Source organism: Psammomys obesus, unplaced genomic scaffold, assembly GCF_907164565.1.
Source record: "Psammomys obesus unplaced genomic scaffold, mPsaObe1.curated_primary_1811, whole genome shotgun sequence".
Lineage (NCBI taxonomy): Eukaryota > Metazoa > Chordata > Mammalia > Rodentia > Muridae > Psammomys > Psammomys obesus.
Window position 1 is genome coordinate 7,462,944 of NW_026596155.1, and position 14,669 is coordinate 7,477,612.

A 14,669-nucleotide genomic window follows, 5' to 3' on the forward strand; every position below is an offset into this window, starting at 1 on the left:
CATCTTAAGAAATACTCCTAGATTATATTATTTAATATTGCTCAAGAAATAAGAAAGCCACCTCTCGGATACTATTTTTGCTTAGCCAATGCCAGCTTTGTGTTTATATGTTTTCTTATATACTAGTTGTAGACCCCTTTGCATGGCAAGTGGCTAACTGTGCCCACTTCTACTTTCATAATTCTTTTTTTTTTTAAAGATTTATTTATTTATTTATTTATTTTTATGTGTGTGAGCGTTTTGCCTGCGTGCAAGTAAATGTACTTTGAGTAAATGCCTAGTGTTCACAGAAGTCGCAGTAGGGGTCAGGCCTCCCTGGACCTGACGTCACATAGTTGTGATCCTCCATGTGGGTGCTGGGGCAGAGCCTGGGTCCCGTGCTCCCGCTTTGATTTGTGCTCTTATTATTTTGGAGTGTCTTGTTAGGCAAGACACTACCACTGAGCAGCACTGCCTGGCCTGCCTGCAATTTAAAATGTCTGCTCTGCCCCTGGGGAATAGTGACTCCCTTGAGGCTAATACATATCTGGATGGAGGTGACACCAGGTGGCAATATGAATCCCATCTACGCCGCTTTCAATAACACCAAATAAACTTTCCACACGAATCATCTTTGAATCAGTAGAAGACAATTACAGAAAGTGATAGATTACGGAACAGCAAAAAAATTTTCCCCAGCAAAATTTAATGAAATATATCTTTTTCAAAGAAATTCATACAGATAAAAGCTACTAGAGCTTTGTTATTGATCTTATTATGTTATTGGCATTAATTTTTGCCTGCCAGTCTTAATATTGTTGCCCTACTATTTTAGAAGAGGATTTTTAATCTAATAACAAGTCAAAAGTATTTTTTCATTTTAGAATTACCTAGGTAAGACTAAGTGTTCATGTGAAGCAGTCTCCCCTGACTTCCCTCTTCACCACATATTTTGCAGGAAGTTGGACCATTAAAAAATGAACATGAAGATAGTAGAGGGAAGGGTGGACATGATTACTGCCCAATACACGAATGTATAAAAACACTACAATGAACCTCATTAAGATGTACAACCAATAGATACCAATCATTATAGTCAAAAGGAAACAGGCAAAAAATGATTACAATACAGTCGACAAGCGCCTCGTACATTTTAAAACATACCAGGGTAAAAGGAGAAGGACGGCGTTACAGGAGGACTGAGCCTGAACTAGCAGTCTTCCATACACCAGTAACTTCAGAGTCCCGGGGAAAGCCTAGCTCTTAACTGTTTATTTAGACTATTGTGTCACTGCGTAAATAACGGGACGGCTTGTTGCTTTTAGGAAGGCCAAGTTGATGACCTGCCTTGATAGATTCTTACGCATGGGTCACCAGTTCCCATCATAGTGGAGTTCTACGGGGCACCACAGTGACTTCATACCCTTTATTACGTTCATGAGTGCCCACCTGCCTCTGCTGTAAGTCCCACCCTGAGGGGCAGCCATGGCTTCTGCAGCTACCTGCAGCACCACAGCAGCACCAGGGCCAGGCAGGCGGAATCCTCTTCCTCGCAACCTGACCCCTTCCTTAAGCATCTCTTCTGAGTCCCTGGGGTACCAGCACCTGACAGGTGTTTTCCTCCTCCCGAATGTGCAGTTTCAGGTAAGTCCAACTTCTGTGCCGTGGAGCCCTTAACTTGGGAAGCGTTTATTTGGTGTATTACCCTCCGTCTTCCGTTTCCGCCATTTGCCCCCATTTTCTAAAAGTACTGATGTAGTTATCTCTATTAAACACTCTCTGTTAAAATGCCTAGCACTGTTAGTGTTTTTCTGACTGGTTAGCATACCAGTAACAGATTAATCACCTGTTCTTTAGGCATCTTCCCCTTAATGAGAATTTTTCAAAATAACCTTTCTAATTGCCCTCTGGGCCCCAGCATTCCCCTTTCAGTAGGCGTTTACAGAAAAAGTGGGCCTTCTAGAAACGCAAGTTTAGAAAACATGGCATCCTGGATGTACTTAGGGAATTGTGTGTGCTGTTGTGGAATACAGAATTGTGTTGCTGTTTGGTCCTTCATTCTTGGGACAAATCTGTGGACTCTCTTAACTGTGTCTCTTATTCATGGTATTCTGTTGAGTTTTACTAACAGGATGACCATGGATAGAAAGCAGTAAGATTAGGAAGAGCGGTTCTACGATTAGAAGGTGAAGCTTTGAGTCACGTGACGGAGTCATCCCAACCTCTGAGGACTCGCTCAGGGCTGAGCTCAGTCACAGCGGAAACAACTCAATCCATCCCATCTGAGGAACAAACCCTGAAAAAAAAACAATGACTACCAACGTTCAAGTGAGCATGCCCAGTGATGATTACTCATCCAGCAGGGTAGAAACTCCATATTGGAGCCTCTCAGGTCTTTCTCCATGTGTCTTGTGCCCCACCATTTACTTCCTGTATAACAAAAACCATCTTGGGGGATACTGACTTCTGTGAGCCTTCTAGTGAGCTACCAAACCTTAGAAGTCAGTTGAGAACCCTGGATTTGTAGGCAGTTGGTTAGAGGTATGTGTGGCCTGGGAGTGTCTGAGCTTGTGACTGAGGTTCACCTGTGCAATTGTTTCACCCCTGAGCAGAGTCTGAATTACATGGTGGTGACTTTCTAATTTTTACCCAGCTAACAGACTTTCGGGGACGTCATATCAAGCCTAAATATTCAACACTTCCTCTACATGGCTTGCCAAATTTCCCATATCCAAAATCTGAGTCTGAATGGTTTTTAACTTACAGCAGAAGCATACAGTGATTTGAGACTCTTAGAGTTGATGAAAATGGTTGATTCAGTTAACTGATTGCTGAGGACAGTGTCTTCGGAGGCGGTGCTGCTATAAATGCAAGGTGTTAACAGGAGTGCTGTGTGGCAGGTGACATTCTAAACTTTCCCGAAAAATGCACAGTCCAATTAAGATTGCATCTTTCTTTCTCTGGATCTTGCCTTCTCAAGATGCTTGTGATAGGGAAGAAGTTAGGAGAAGCAGCTTGGCTCACGTACTTTTTGATCAGTAGTAAAAGCTGGAAGAAAACAAGGGTACCTGTATAATAGGCCTGCGAGATCTCCTTCATCTGCCGGCTTGTCCTGGTTGCCAAGACTTCAATCAGGGCATCTTCATCTGTGCCAGTGCCCTAACAAAGACAAAGAAATCTTATTTTTTAGAGCACTTAAGAAAATTAATTTCATGCTCTTCAGTCTTAATGTCTTATTTTGTACAGATGAAAGAACATCTTGGAGTAAATCAACGTAAGCTCTCATTTTGCTCCACACTAGTTTCCTGATTTTTCATGCAGTTTAGAAATAAAACACCAAGCCAGCTGGAGTAAACCGACATCAGGTTTTTCAAGAAAGTGCCCTTCTCTGGTGCGAACATAGGTCAAATAATTCTAGAAAGGAAGAGTTTAAGGGAAAAGGCCATCATTAAAGGTCAGAAATAATGGGCTAATAAGATTAGCCCAGCAAGCTGATGTAGCACTCTCTTTAGAAGAGTCTCCATAGCAATTTTGAATGCATTCATCCTTGCACCTCTAGGCAGGATTGGTCAGCAGGCCCCAGCCTTTTCATACACAGAGGTTTTCAAATCTTTCATAGATGCTGTCGTGGGCCTTGCTGGCTTGGAGCCTAGTTACCTCTAAGCCTCTTTCATTTACATCAAAGTCACTGACTGACCCTGTGAAGCTATCTGCAGTGGAACTTGATAAAATGAAACCAACGAAACTTATAAACAGATTCAGTTGTGGCCAGGATGCCTGCCTCTGAATCCATTCACACAACTAAATTCTAATCAATGGGATACATGAAGAATAATCAGGCAAGTACTAGGGGTGTCCTTATAGAGAGGCTATAAAGTCTTCCTTATTATCCATTGCTCTTTTTTTAGTTGACTGTGGTTGCCAACTTTAGCCAAGAAGAATCCAGGGGCTAAGATGGGGGGACCTAAGGTTGAAGGGTCCTTGATAATGGGTTTGGAGTCCTTTTTGTGGATTTCATCCTGACCAAAGAGAACGTTTTCTAATACTCATTGGTGAATCGTATCATGAGACTCACACCTGTTAAGCTCTCCCCACGTGGGGGTACCAGAGCGGGGCTGTTTCTGCCCAGCATAGGACTACTCTCCTACACTATCACTGTTCCCAAATGTGCGTGTCTTGCAGATTCTGGGCATGCCATCCATACTCACAATGTATAACCAGTTCCTTACAGCAAATTTCTTAATATATGTATTCTGCCTAATAGCTCCATTTCTCTGGGGAATGCTGGCTAAAAGAGTTTTGTTTGTTGTTTGTTTTGTTTTTATCATAGAGAGACATGGACCAGGCTCTATTGGGTGATGAAGGTAATAAGGAGAGCGGGTGTAAGTGCTCACTGGAGATTTAGGGAGGTGAGTCACATCTTCTCATGGTGGGGATTGGTCTGATGCTTGTATTTTGATGCTAATTACTGGCTGCTCAGGTACACCTGCCTAAGACATTATTCCTGATTGGTTAATTAAAAAGACCTGTACCTGGGAAGGGCAGAAGGAGGTAGGAGTGGCTAAAGTTCCTAGGCTTTGGGAAGAGGAGAATCACAGGAAGGAAATAGACAGATAGGAAGGGAGGAAGAAGGAGGATGCCAGGATAGGTTAGCATGGAGAAGGAACCATATGGCCAGGAGGAAGGACTCCAAGACTGGCATGGAAAGGCCCAGATGAAGAATACAAGTAATTATCTTGGGATTATGGATGGAAGGTAGCCAAGATAGGAATGGGTAAGATGGATGGCATGAGATGGGGCTAAAAGACATGAGACAGCGTAGGTGAAATATCTGCCCAGCCCAATGTAAATAAGGGAATATATAAAATCTAACAGGTGTCTGCCATAAATTGGAAGCCATGGATGGAGACATCAGCTTCCATCCTGCCCCTATCGGAGATGTGTATTTAGTCAAAAAACAAAACAAAACAAAATGCCACCAACAAAAACAATAGCAAAACAAACAAACAGACAAATAAGTGCCCATCCTTGCAGCCTGGGACCTTTGGGTTCCATCCAGGCTACACAGAGTCCCCAGATCACACCACCGTTTAAAAAGCACAATAAAAATGGCATCCAGGCCCACCAAGCCTGAATCGAGTGTCCCAAGAGTGCCCTAATTGTAATGGCAGTGAAATCTGAGGAGCGTCAATTTGTTTAGGGCTTGTACCTTCATCGATTTCTTCAGCTGCTTTGCATCAAACACAGCTGGTGCGGTCACAAGAGCCACCATGACATGTTCAAAGTGGCCGGAGAGATCACCCTTCAAGTCATCTTTCAGCTCCTAAAATAAAAACCCCAAGGAGGAAATCATGAAATGTGTTTCTTTTCTCTTCTTCAACAGCCGCCTGGGGAAAGAGAAACAGTATAAAAATCAGACGAAAGCATGCTCATCCATAGGGAAGAGCAGGGATGCTGAGAATATCCCAGGGAATGTTAAACTTCATTTTATGATGCTTCCACAGTGTTCTGCCTTACGCAGACCTCTGCAAAGGCCAAAGGAAGCTTTCCAGGTGCACCAGATGTTGGGACTGCACATTAACATGCCGTTCCTCTAAGTACCCTGCTCATCACACACTGTACATGTGTACCAAGCCACACCCACAAATATGCACAATTAAAATAATAATGGATAAATAGGATAGAATGAGTGCATTTCCTAGGTCCTGAGTGCTCTCGATGCTCAGGTTGGGTAAGGGAGGAAGGGAGATGGTCTTGCAGGTAAATGTTCTGTTCCTGAGTGCTTTGCACCTCAAAAACCCCACTGGAGACTTTGGAGAAAGAGGAAGACAGCAGGTGGACAGTCTTCTTTAAAGGATCCTGGGGCATTCCAAGCAGGACCCTAGTGTCCTCTGGCACTGTTTCCACCCATTACGAAAGAATTCTGTCTCTCCCACCTATGGGCAGGGACGTGGCTTCTATTTCCAATATTCAAATATGGAACAGCCTTATGGTCAAGCCTGTCAGAGCTGCTGGCAGCCTCTCAGGCAGTTTTGATGATACTGACCAACACCAGCACTGCCCACCAGGTACACAGTAGGGTCACGAGATGGAGCCAAGTGTCCGTTTCTGCTTTAACTGCAGCAGGGTTTCCCCCCTCTTGAAATGCTAAATTCTGCTACCATCTGCCCTCAACCTGATGGCGAGGAAATCTTATTTCTCATGCTCATCACATAGTGAGAAATGGTTGTTGCCCTTGGTTGATTCGTCCTCCACATTTTACAGTGCTCTCAAAGGCCAATGGACCAACCACGTCCCCTACCTGTATGTGAGAGTTTTTTTCCCCCCAAATGCTTGACTGTTCATTCATTTCAACCCATGTTTAAAGGCACCTGATCAACACTAGATATGCAAAGGTAGCTGCGATACAATGCTTGCACCTATGATGTTCACTCTAATAAGAAAGTATCCAAAGATAAATTTTAATGTTATCATATAGTACACTGAGTGTGAGATAAAGGGTGTCTGGGAAAGGAGTTTTAAAAGCCATGGGCCTGGAGAACCCCCTCAGGGGTGATGTCTGAGCCAGCTCTATGGTCAGCATTCTGAATGCTCCGGGTTTGTGCTTCGTCCTTCCCTTACTTCGTGACCAACAGCAGCCAAAACAACCTCTCCATCTTCTTTGTTGTGCTGGGGATAAAACACAGAGCCTTGGAAATGCCAGGCAAGTACTCTACCAGGAAGATAAACCTCCAGGCCCCCAGATAAGTCTTTTATTACTAAAGATTGAACTATATTATTCCCCTGCTTATATATTTCCAATGGCTCCCCATTCTAGAATGAAATCAAGACTATGCATTAACACAGACAGCAGTGCTTCTCAGCCTTCCTCCTAAAGCTGTGACTCCAACACAGATCCTCACATTGCGGTGACCTGAAGCCATGAAATTATTTTCACGGCTACTGCATAACTGTAATTTTGCTACTGTTATGAACTGTGACATAAATATTTTCAGAGATGGAAGTTTGCCTAAGGGGTTGCGACCCACAGGTTGGAAACTGCTGACCCTCAGCCCATCTCTGGACACCTGTAGTCTCAGCACTGGGTGGAGAGATGTTGAAGTGGGGGAGAGGAACATGGGAGGTGCATTTGAACACAGGAACTCAAGATCAGACTGACAACATGGCAAAATCTCATCTCAAAATCCACAAATAAAAATGTTCAGTAGTCTGGCTTGGTGATACCCACCTACACATTTCTAGCTACTCTTTTGAACTGGTCATTTTGGGATGATCATTTTAGCTAGCCTGAGACACACAGTGGCACCTGAACTATTTTTTTTTTTAGAAGCTCCAGCATTAAACAGCTGTTCCCTCTGTCCCATCAATTCCAAACCCCTGCTATACTAGGGTTCTGAGTTCTAGCCCTCCCACACTTCCAGACGGCTTCTGCCCAGGATGTTTGCATTTGTTCTCCCCTCTGCCTGATGTGATCATCTGCAGATTGAGTAGGTCAGGACTCAGCATCAGTTGTCCTAGCTGCCACTGAGGCAGCAGCAGCCAGCTGACATTGCTACCTCACCCCATCAAGGGAGCCAGTCGGATCGTGTCTGCCAGTCACTTGAAGTGACTGAACTTATTTATTCACTGTGTTTCTGACAGGAGTCTAGGCTAGCTCCACAGGGAGGAACTGACTCTCCAACCGGCGACTTTCCAGTGCCCAGCAGAGAGACATCTATTCAACAAACAGATGACAAACAAAATTGTGTGTCAGTGGCAGTCTTGTCATATAGTTATTTTCTGACACTTAGTGGGTTTACTGGGCCAATACATATGTAACTATTTTAAAATTAAAAGAGAAATTCAACATTATTTAAGGATGCCTTTCTCAGACCGCTGGCCAGATAGTTCTTTGTTGGGAAGGCTGTTTTTCATGTTACATGATGCTTAATAGTATCTTTCACCTCTACACAAGCTGGAAATTAGAAGCACCCTCCACTTCCAGTCTGATGTGAGGTCATCAAAATGTCTCTATTCCTGTCTCACAAAGACCTGGGCTTGGTCCCTAGTACCACATAACCCAGCCTACTGACTTCTGGCTATAATTTCAATACTTGGGAGTCAGACAGAGGAGGATCAAAAGTTCAAGATAATCTTCAGCTACTTTCTGAATTCCAGGCAAGTCTGTGCTACATGAGACCCTGTCTCAAAAATGAAAAGATGAGTTTCCCTTTCAGGCAAGTGTCTTGGGGAGAGGGAATTCACTGATAGCTTGGGACCTCTGCTCTAAAGCAGTGCTCCTCTACCTTCCTAATGTGTGCCCCTTTAATACAGTTCCTTATGTTGTGGTGACCCATCCATAGAATTATTTTCATTCCACCCCCCCAAAAGGGTCATGACCCATGGGTTGAGAACCACTGCTCTAAAGCCCCATTCCTCATTCCATGGCCAAGAAACAGAGGCCCCAAACCACTGAGATAGTGAAAGGCAAAACCAGGACTGAAAGTCCTGGTTCCTGGGGGATGCACAGGGCATCTTCTGCCACACTCAGTCTGAAACCAAAGATCTGTGAGGGGAGCATGGAGGAAGAACCGGGGCACAGTGCGGCGGTTTCTTCAAGGCCCGTTGTGTGCGTGGATGCTACCTGGCTGTATGCCTCTTGATACTGCTTGACAATCCGCTGCCGCTGCGCATTTGACCGCTCCGTCAGAATGCTGATGAGGGTTTTCTCGTCGGTTCCTATATGAGACCAAAGTTATTTTATCAGCCAAAGATTGTCCATATCTGTTTCGAACAAGTGTGATCGGTGGCCCGAAACAAGTGAGGACAAAGTAAAGCATCTTAGTTTTTAGTTTCCAGCTTCTTGCTGGGTTAGAATCTGCGTGTTTGAGGAGTTTTGTTTGTTGTTGACAACGAAGTTTATTGGGATGGTTTCAGGGACAGCAAAATAAAAACAACATTCAGGCCTTCTCTTCTCTTCGAGATGAGTACCAAGAACTTCCTGCTTCACCCTCAGAAGGGTAAGAGATTCTCTTATGTAACTTGAGCCCTCACTTCCATTACCTGGCATCAAGTCTTCTATCCTCTGGGAAGCAGAAACGAAGGTTTACTGAGAACCAGCTATATATAAGATGCCTTTTTCACTCCTTGTTAGAGCCGGGAGTACAGTGTTTCTGTACTGTGATAGATAAAGCTGCCTCAGAGCTTATCACATTTGTCAAAGTCACACAGCTTCTAAGGGGTACAATGAATCTCTCAAATCCAAGCATGTGTTTTGTTGTAGTCTGAATATGAAATGTGCCCCCTTCACATATGTGTTGGATACTTGGTCCTCAACTGCTGGTGGCATTCCAGACATTGATAGACATTTCAGGGATGGGGCCCAGAGGCTGGAGGTGATTAGGGACATTCCTTTAAAGGTTACTCTCTCTCTCTCTTTCTCTGTCTGCCCTGAGATAAGTAGTCTGCTACAGGCCCAGACTGATCAATTGATTCAAGTACCACAGAATGAACCCTCAGGAACAATCTTACTGAACCCCAAAACAATCTTACTGATCACAGGTACTGTACCACAGGAATATGAAATCTCACAAACACAGACATCTGTTTCTGACTCAAACTCTTGGGTGCATTTCACAGACATGTGTTTTTAAGTAAAAGGTCCATGCCACGAATTTATGGTAGCTAGAGCATTATGACAAAAGCTGTGGCAAAAGCTGTGTCTACTTCATCAGCTGACGCGGACTGTAATGTGTTAGGAAGCAGTGAGGTAGCTTGCCGGCCTTGAGTATACATGATCAGAATGATGGGAAGGTCAACTGGGATTCAAGGCTAGCTTCCTCTGTGCTGAGATAATATCACTCATGCACCTACAAGTGGGTGACTGGACGGGACAGCCTGGGGCAGTGGAGGGCAAAGGGCCTGTGAGTGCGTGGTCGCCCACTGGCCTCCCAGTGAAAGCTGCTGCCCTGCTTGCCTTCTGGCTTGTCTTTTCCTACTGTCTGCAGGGTTAGACTGCAGGCTACTTGCTCTGTGAGTCCAGTTAGTGTCAGTGCACAGCTGAGCACCTGTGACCATGCCTCTCCAGGCCACCTCTGACTTGTTTTCACTCTGTTCCTTCATCAGTGACAGGCCTATGGATAGAGCTATCAAAAAAAAATAATAATAACCCTGAGAACTGGGGCTGGGACGTGAGGCTGGAGCTCAGAAGATGCTTGCTCAGCATGCTGGCAGCCCATAAACCAGGATTGGGAACTCACACCTATTGTTCCAGGAGAGGAGAATCAGAAGTTCAAGGTCATTTTTCCATACTTAGTGAGCTCAGGGCCAAGCCAAGATGAGACATGTGCCTCTTTGTCTCAGAAGTTTTCTAAGAACTGTTCTCTATTTCCTTCCTTCCCTGTCCCCTACACTGTATGCCCTGAGCTCTTCTCTGTACGTCCTCTGTTCCTTTACCCTTATTTTTAACACCTACATAATTTATATGGTTTTCCATGTTTGTGCAAATGTGTGCGCACGGATCCACGGAGGGCAGAAGAGGGCATCAGATCACCTCACGTGGGTGCTGGGAACGAAATTCAGGTCTTCTGGAAGAGCAGCAAGCACTCTTAATTGCCAAGCCATCCTTCCAGCCCTACGATAACTTATTTTAAAAAAATCTGATCATATCACCCCTTGGGCTAAAATCCTCACGGCTCTCATCAGCCTTCAGGATGTCGTGTAAGCCCCTTAGCTCCGATACTGGCTCATGCATTATGTCACTGTTCTCATTTCCCATCCTTTTTATCATATATCATGTGCACCCAGACCCCAAACACATGTAGCTACTGACTCTGCCTGGCAGTTTCCCATCATGGTTTGGAGACTGCACACACATACTCCTAACGCATATGCCACCAGGAGTCTTGGATGCAGACAGAGCCTATCGGAGGTGGTGCTCACAGAAGAAAGCGTCTCGCTGTGGGCCTGCACGCCAAACTACAACAAACAAACACACAGCGACAATGACAAGCAATGCCACAACAAGATGCAGAGCTTAATACAACTCGCTCAGCTTGACACGAATCTTATGAATACCAGTAGGTACAGGCAATAAGAAGATAAGTGAATTAGATGATCTCACAGGGTCACGCCCCTGGCCAAGGAACTACAGCTAACTGAGGATGACTGAGAACTCCCCAGTCAGCCTCTCCTTGGGATGAGGCCCCTAATTGGCTGTCCAGCTCAAAGTGTTCAGCTGTGAAAATGTATTCACACAAACAACAAAAATGAGCTCAGCAGGATATATTTGTATTTGTACATACACACACACACACACACACACACTAAGAGTGGAAGAAAAGACTTTCAATTTGAGAGAGGGGTGCTCTGGAAGGAGCTGGAGGGAGGAAAGAGAAGGGCAAAGTGATGTAATTAAATTTTAATTAAAATGTATAAAAATTTTAAAAGAAGCATATTAAAATATTAACCAAAACATTTAAAAGATAAGTGAAAGATATTTTCATTAGGAAAAAAAAAACACAAATTGTCTTATATAGAACAAAATAATGCTGACATAAAATATTAATAGCATATTTTACAGAACTACTCAGCTTGTCCTAAAATTCACAGTGAAAGGGAAAAAGCCCTCCACCCCCAAAAATTCAGCAGGCAGTGCTGAAGAGTCGGCCCCCGATGGTGTGAGCGCAGGAGAGCTGGCAGGCTGGCCAGCTCAGCTACCAACCCAGCCCTGATCCAGGGCTTTGAGTTGGTCTACCCCAACATCACTCCATCTATGAACTGATGGAGCACATGAAGAGGCCAGCCCTGCAGAACCAAAGCTGCAGGACCTCCATGAAATGGGTCAATAAAAGGATATCCTAGAGGAGTCCCAGTGAAAATCTAGCCTGATGGAATGGCAGAAGCCAGAGACCTAGGACCAGACGGATGACTCATTGCAATGAACATTTGCAAGTAAAGCTGTTCAGGCAAAAGGGTGTACTGTGTGACATACTACAGCTTCCACAGCTAGATTTTTTTTCTTGACTATTAAATATCCACTTGAGATAAAATGAAGTCAAATATCTCTAAAGGCCCATCATAAATATCAATTCCAGGTAGACTGATGTTCAAGTAAAAAAGCCTAGGAGAAAATGCAGAACAGCTTTATGAGTTCACGATAAAAAATGTAGAGTAGGTATGAATCCTAGAAAAAAAAATACTACTAACCTTGATTTTGTTACTCTCAAACCTGGTACTTAGGAAGGAGGGGCATGGAGTAGGAGGAGGATGTTTTCGTGCCTTGCGATTTTATTTAGAAATGTTTACATCCAGAAATCAGTAACAACAAAGCTACAAAACCTCTCTGGCAGACCACGAAGGGGATGCAACTGAAAAGGAGCTAAAATATGTGAAAGAGTCATGCCCAAAGGAGGAAACAAAAAGAAAACGTACGATGCTTAGCTATATCAAATTTAAAGATCAGGAAGAGAGACAGAGAAATTTATACATGGCCAATGGGAAGGTTAATCACAGCATGGAATATGGATCAAGAAAAAGTCTCAAGCATTGTGGAAGGACAACTATTTATTATTATTATTATTATTATTATTATTATTATTATTATTGGGTGTATGATGGGGCATCACAGCATGTATGTGTGCATGTGGAGGTTAGAGGTCAGCTTTGTGAAGCCATAACTTTAACTGTAGTTCCTGAGGATCAAACTCAGGACACTGACAAGTACTGGACTTTCCAAGCCATGTTACAGGCCCAGGACAAATACTTGTTTGTGATAATCATGCTGGAGAACAATTTGGCAAGATTTCTAGTTAATTTAAAAATAAGCATTCTGGTAATTTCCACCCAGAAATCACAAGTCTCGTCACATCCTACAGGAATACTAGCAAAGCGTGCCCCGTGAAGCCTAAGCGGGAACGTTCACCAAGAACTTTTACACCGTAATAGAAAAGAATTATAGGCAATTTGAATGTTTCATCAACATTCCCGGTTTATGATGTAGTATACAATAGGCCGCTATGCAGTTAGAATTAATAACCTAGAGCTAAACATATCAACATGAATAAATCTCAGAAACGTTATGTTGAGAGCTAAAAACAAATGGGGAAAGAATGAACAGCTCCACTTCTCCAGTGTGTGCGGCTGGAACTGCAGAAAACGTGAGCACATATCTACGGTATCGAAGTCCAGGAGTGGAAGATCTAATTCAGAGAGGTGATTTTCTTCAGGTAATGGGGTGAAATAAAACCTAGGAAGACTGGCCAGGTGCTGTGTGTGTGATGATTTGTGGTTATGACAGTGATAACCATTTGAAGGAGCTGTGGGGGTAGTGGTAGGTGTTGATTAAGCGAAAGTTACAAAAGCTTTCTTCACTAAAACTCACTTCCTGGTCAATCCACACTGTACGACACCCTGACAACGCCTCCAATCCAGGCTCCAAGTTGGGCCAACTGCCTTGGTAGCCGGGAACGTTCCTGTCTTGCTTTCATCCTGATAAAGGAATGGCAAAACTTCACTCACCAATTCCCCTGATTGCTTTCCGAATCGCTTCGGCGTCCACTGATGGGCTGAAGCCCGGATAATCTTTTATGGTTCCTCGAGGTCCGACCTAGAAGGAAAGTTCCACCAGTTCAAAACCACACTTAACATTTGCATGACAGTCACTTGTTAAACTTGTGGGAAAGTGTTTATGTTCCTAAACCCCCCCCCCCCCCCCCGCTCTCGGAAGCGCGGTGTGTGGCTCAATAACTGCTCTTTGTCGAGAGGAGAGCCAGGCAGCATGCCCCAGGACCCTCTCAGACGTGTTGTGCTGGCACTATTCTGGGAAGACCCCACTGGCTCTGCTGTTGCATGCAGATGCTTTTAAGTTGTTAGATGCACAGAGCAGAACACCTCCCGTTCCTCTGGAAGAGCATCAAGGCTGATGCTCTGAACGGCTGAGCCATCTCCTCAGCCCTCAAGTGCATCGGCACATGAGAGACCCATGGCAGCCAAGCTTCTTGCTGTTCTTGGAACAGTGACAGCGTCTCCCGTCCCTAGACACAGCAAATGCCTCTACTACATGTAGCAAGAGGCCTCTCGGGCGCCTCTTTTCTTTCATGTAACAAACCGCACACATAAAACACCGCTTCTCTAGGGCAATGAGCTGTTTCGACAGCAGTGACTTGGAAAGTACAGGCTTTAAAGTACCTGCACACGAACCACAGAAAACTTCGATTTTCTTCAGCCACATATTTCCCACTGAGGAGTCTAGGTAAGTGTCTCCTCCCATCGCACACAGAAGCAGCCGTGGTCTGGAGATTTCTGGGATGCTTTTTAATTAATGTTGACCACTGTCCTCGGGGAACCCTACTCTAAGAAATCAATAAACGAAAATGCTATTGAGGCTGTCAGCCTTTCTGCTCCGCTTAATGGATGTGCGATTGTGGCTTACAGACTCTGTCTGAGAACTACACTGACATCAAGGAGATCATAGAAACATTTTTAAATAGCCACAATACTGATTTTAAGCGCACAAATTAGACAATAAACTGGGAAAGAGCATACTACAAAAATAATAAAATATTCTAAAATTGCTGAAGAACTACATGGCGACCAAAAGAGTGTTGAGGAAATTCAAAGCCAACGTGTCCTTATATAGAATATTGTGACCTTTTAAATAAAAACTTGTGCTAATAGTGGCGACATTTGGCATTTTCTTTTTAAACGGGGCT

General features: G+C 44.1%; 1 protein-coding gene across 2 annotated transcripts in view; it reads right to left on the minus strand.

Moving 5' to 3' along the window:
• Anxa3 (annexin A3) overlaps positions 1 to 14,669 on the minus strand; it is a 47,479-nt gene that overhangs the window by 18,529 nt on the left and 14,281 nt on the right. For both annotated transcript variants that reach the window (XM_055594642.1, XM_055594641.1), the window contains 4 exons: positions 13,477 to 13,564; positions 8,603 to 8,697; positions 5,189 to 5,302; positions 3,048 to 3,138 (listed from right to left, as the gene is read on the minus strand). In XM_055594642.1, the coding sequence (XP_055450617.1) occupies positions 3,048 to 3,138; positions 5,189 to 5,302; positions 8,603 to 8,697; positions 13,477 to 13,564 (388 nt within the window). The remainder of the gene's footprint in view (positions 1 to 3,047; positions 3,139 to 5,188; positions 5,303 to 8,602; positions 8,698 to 13,476; positions 13,565 to 14,669) is intronic.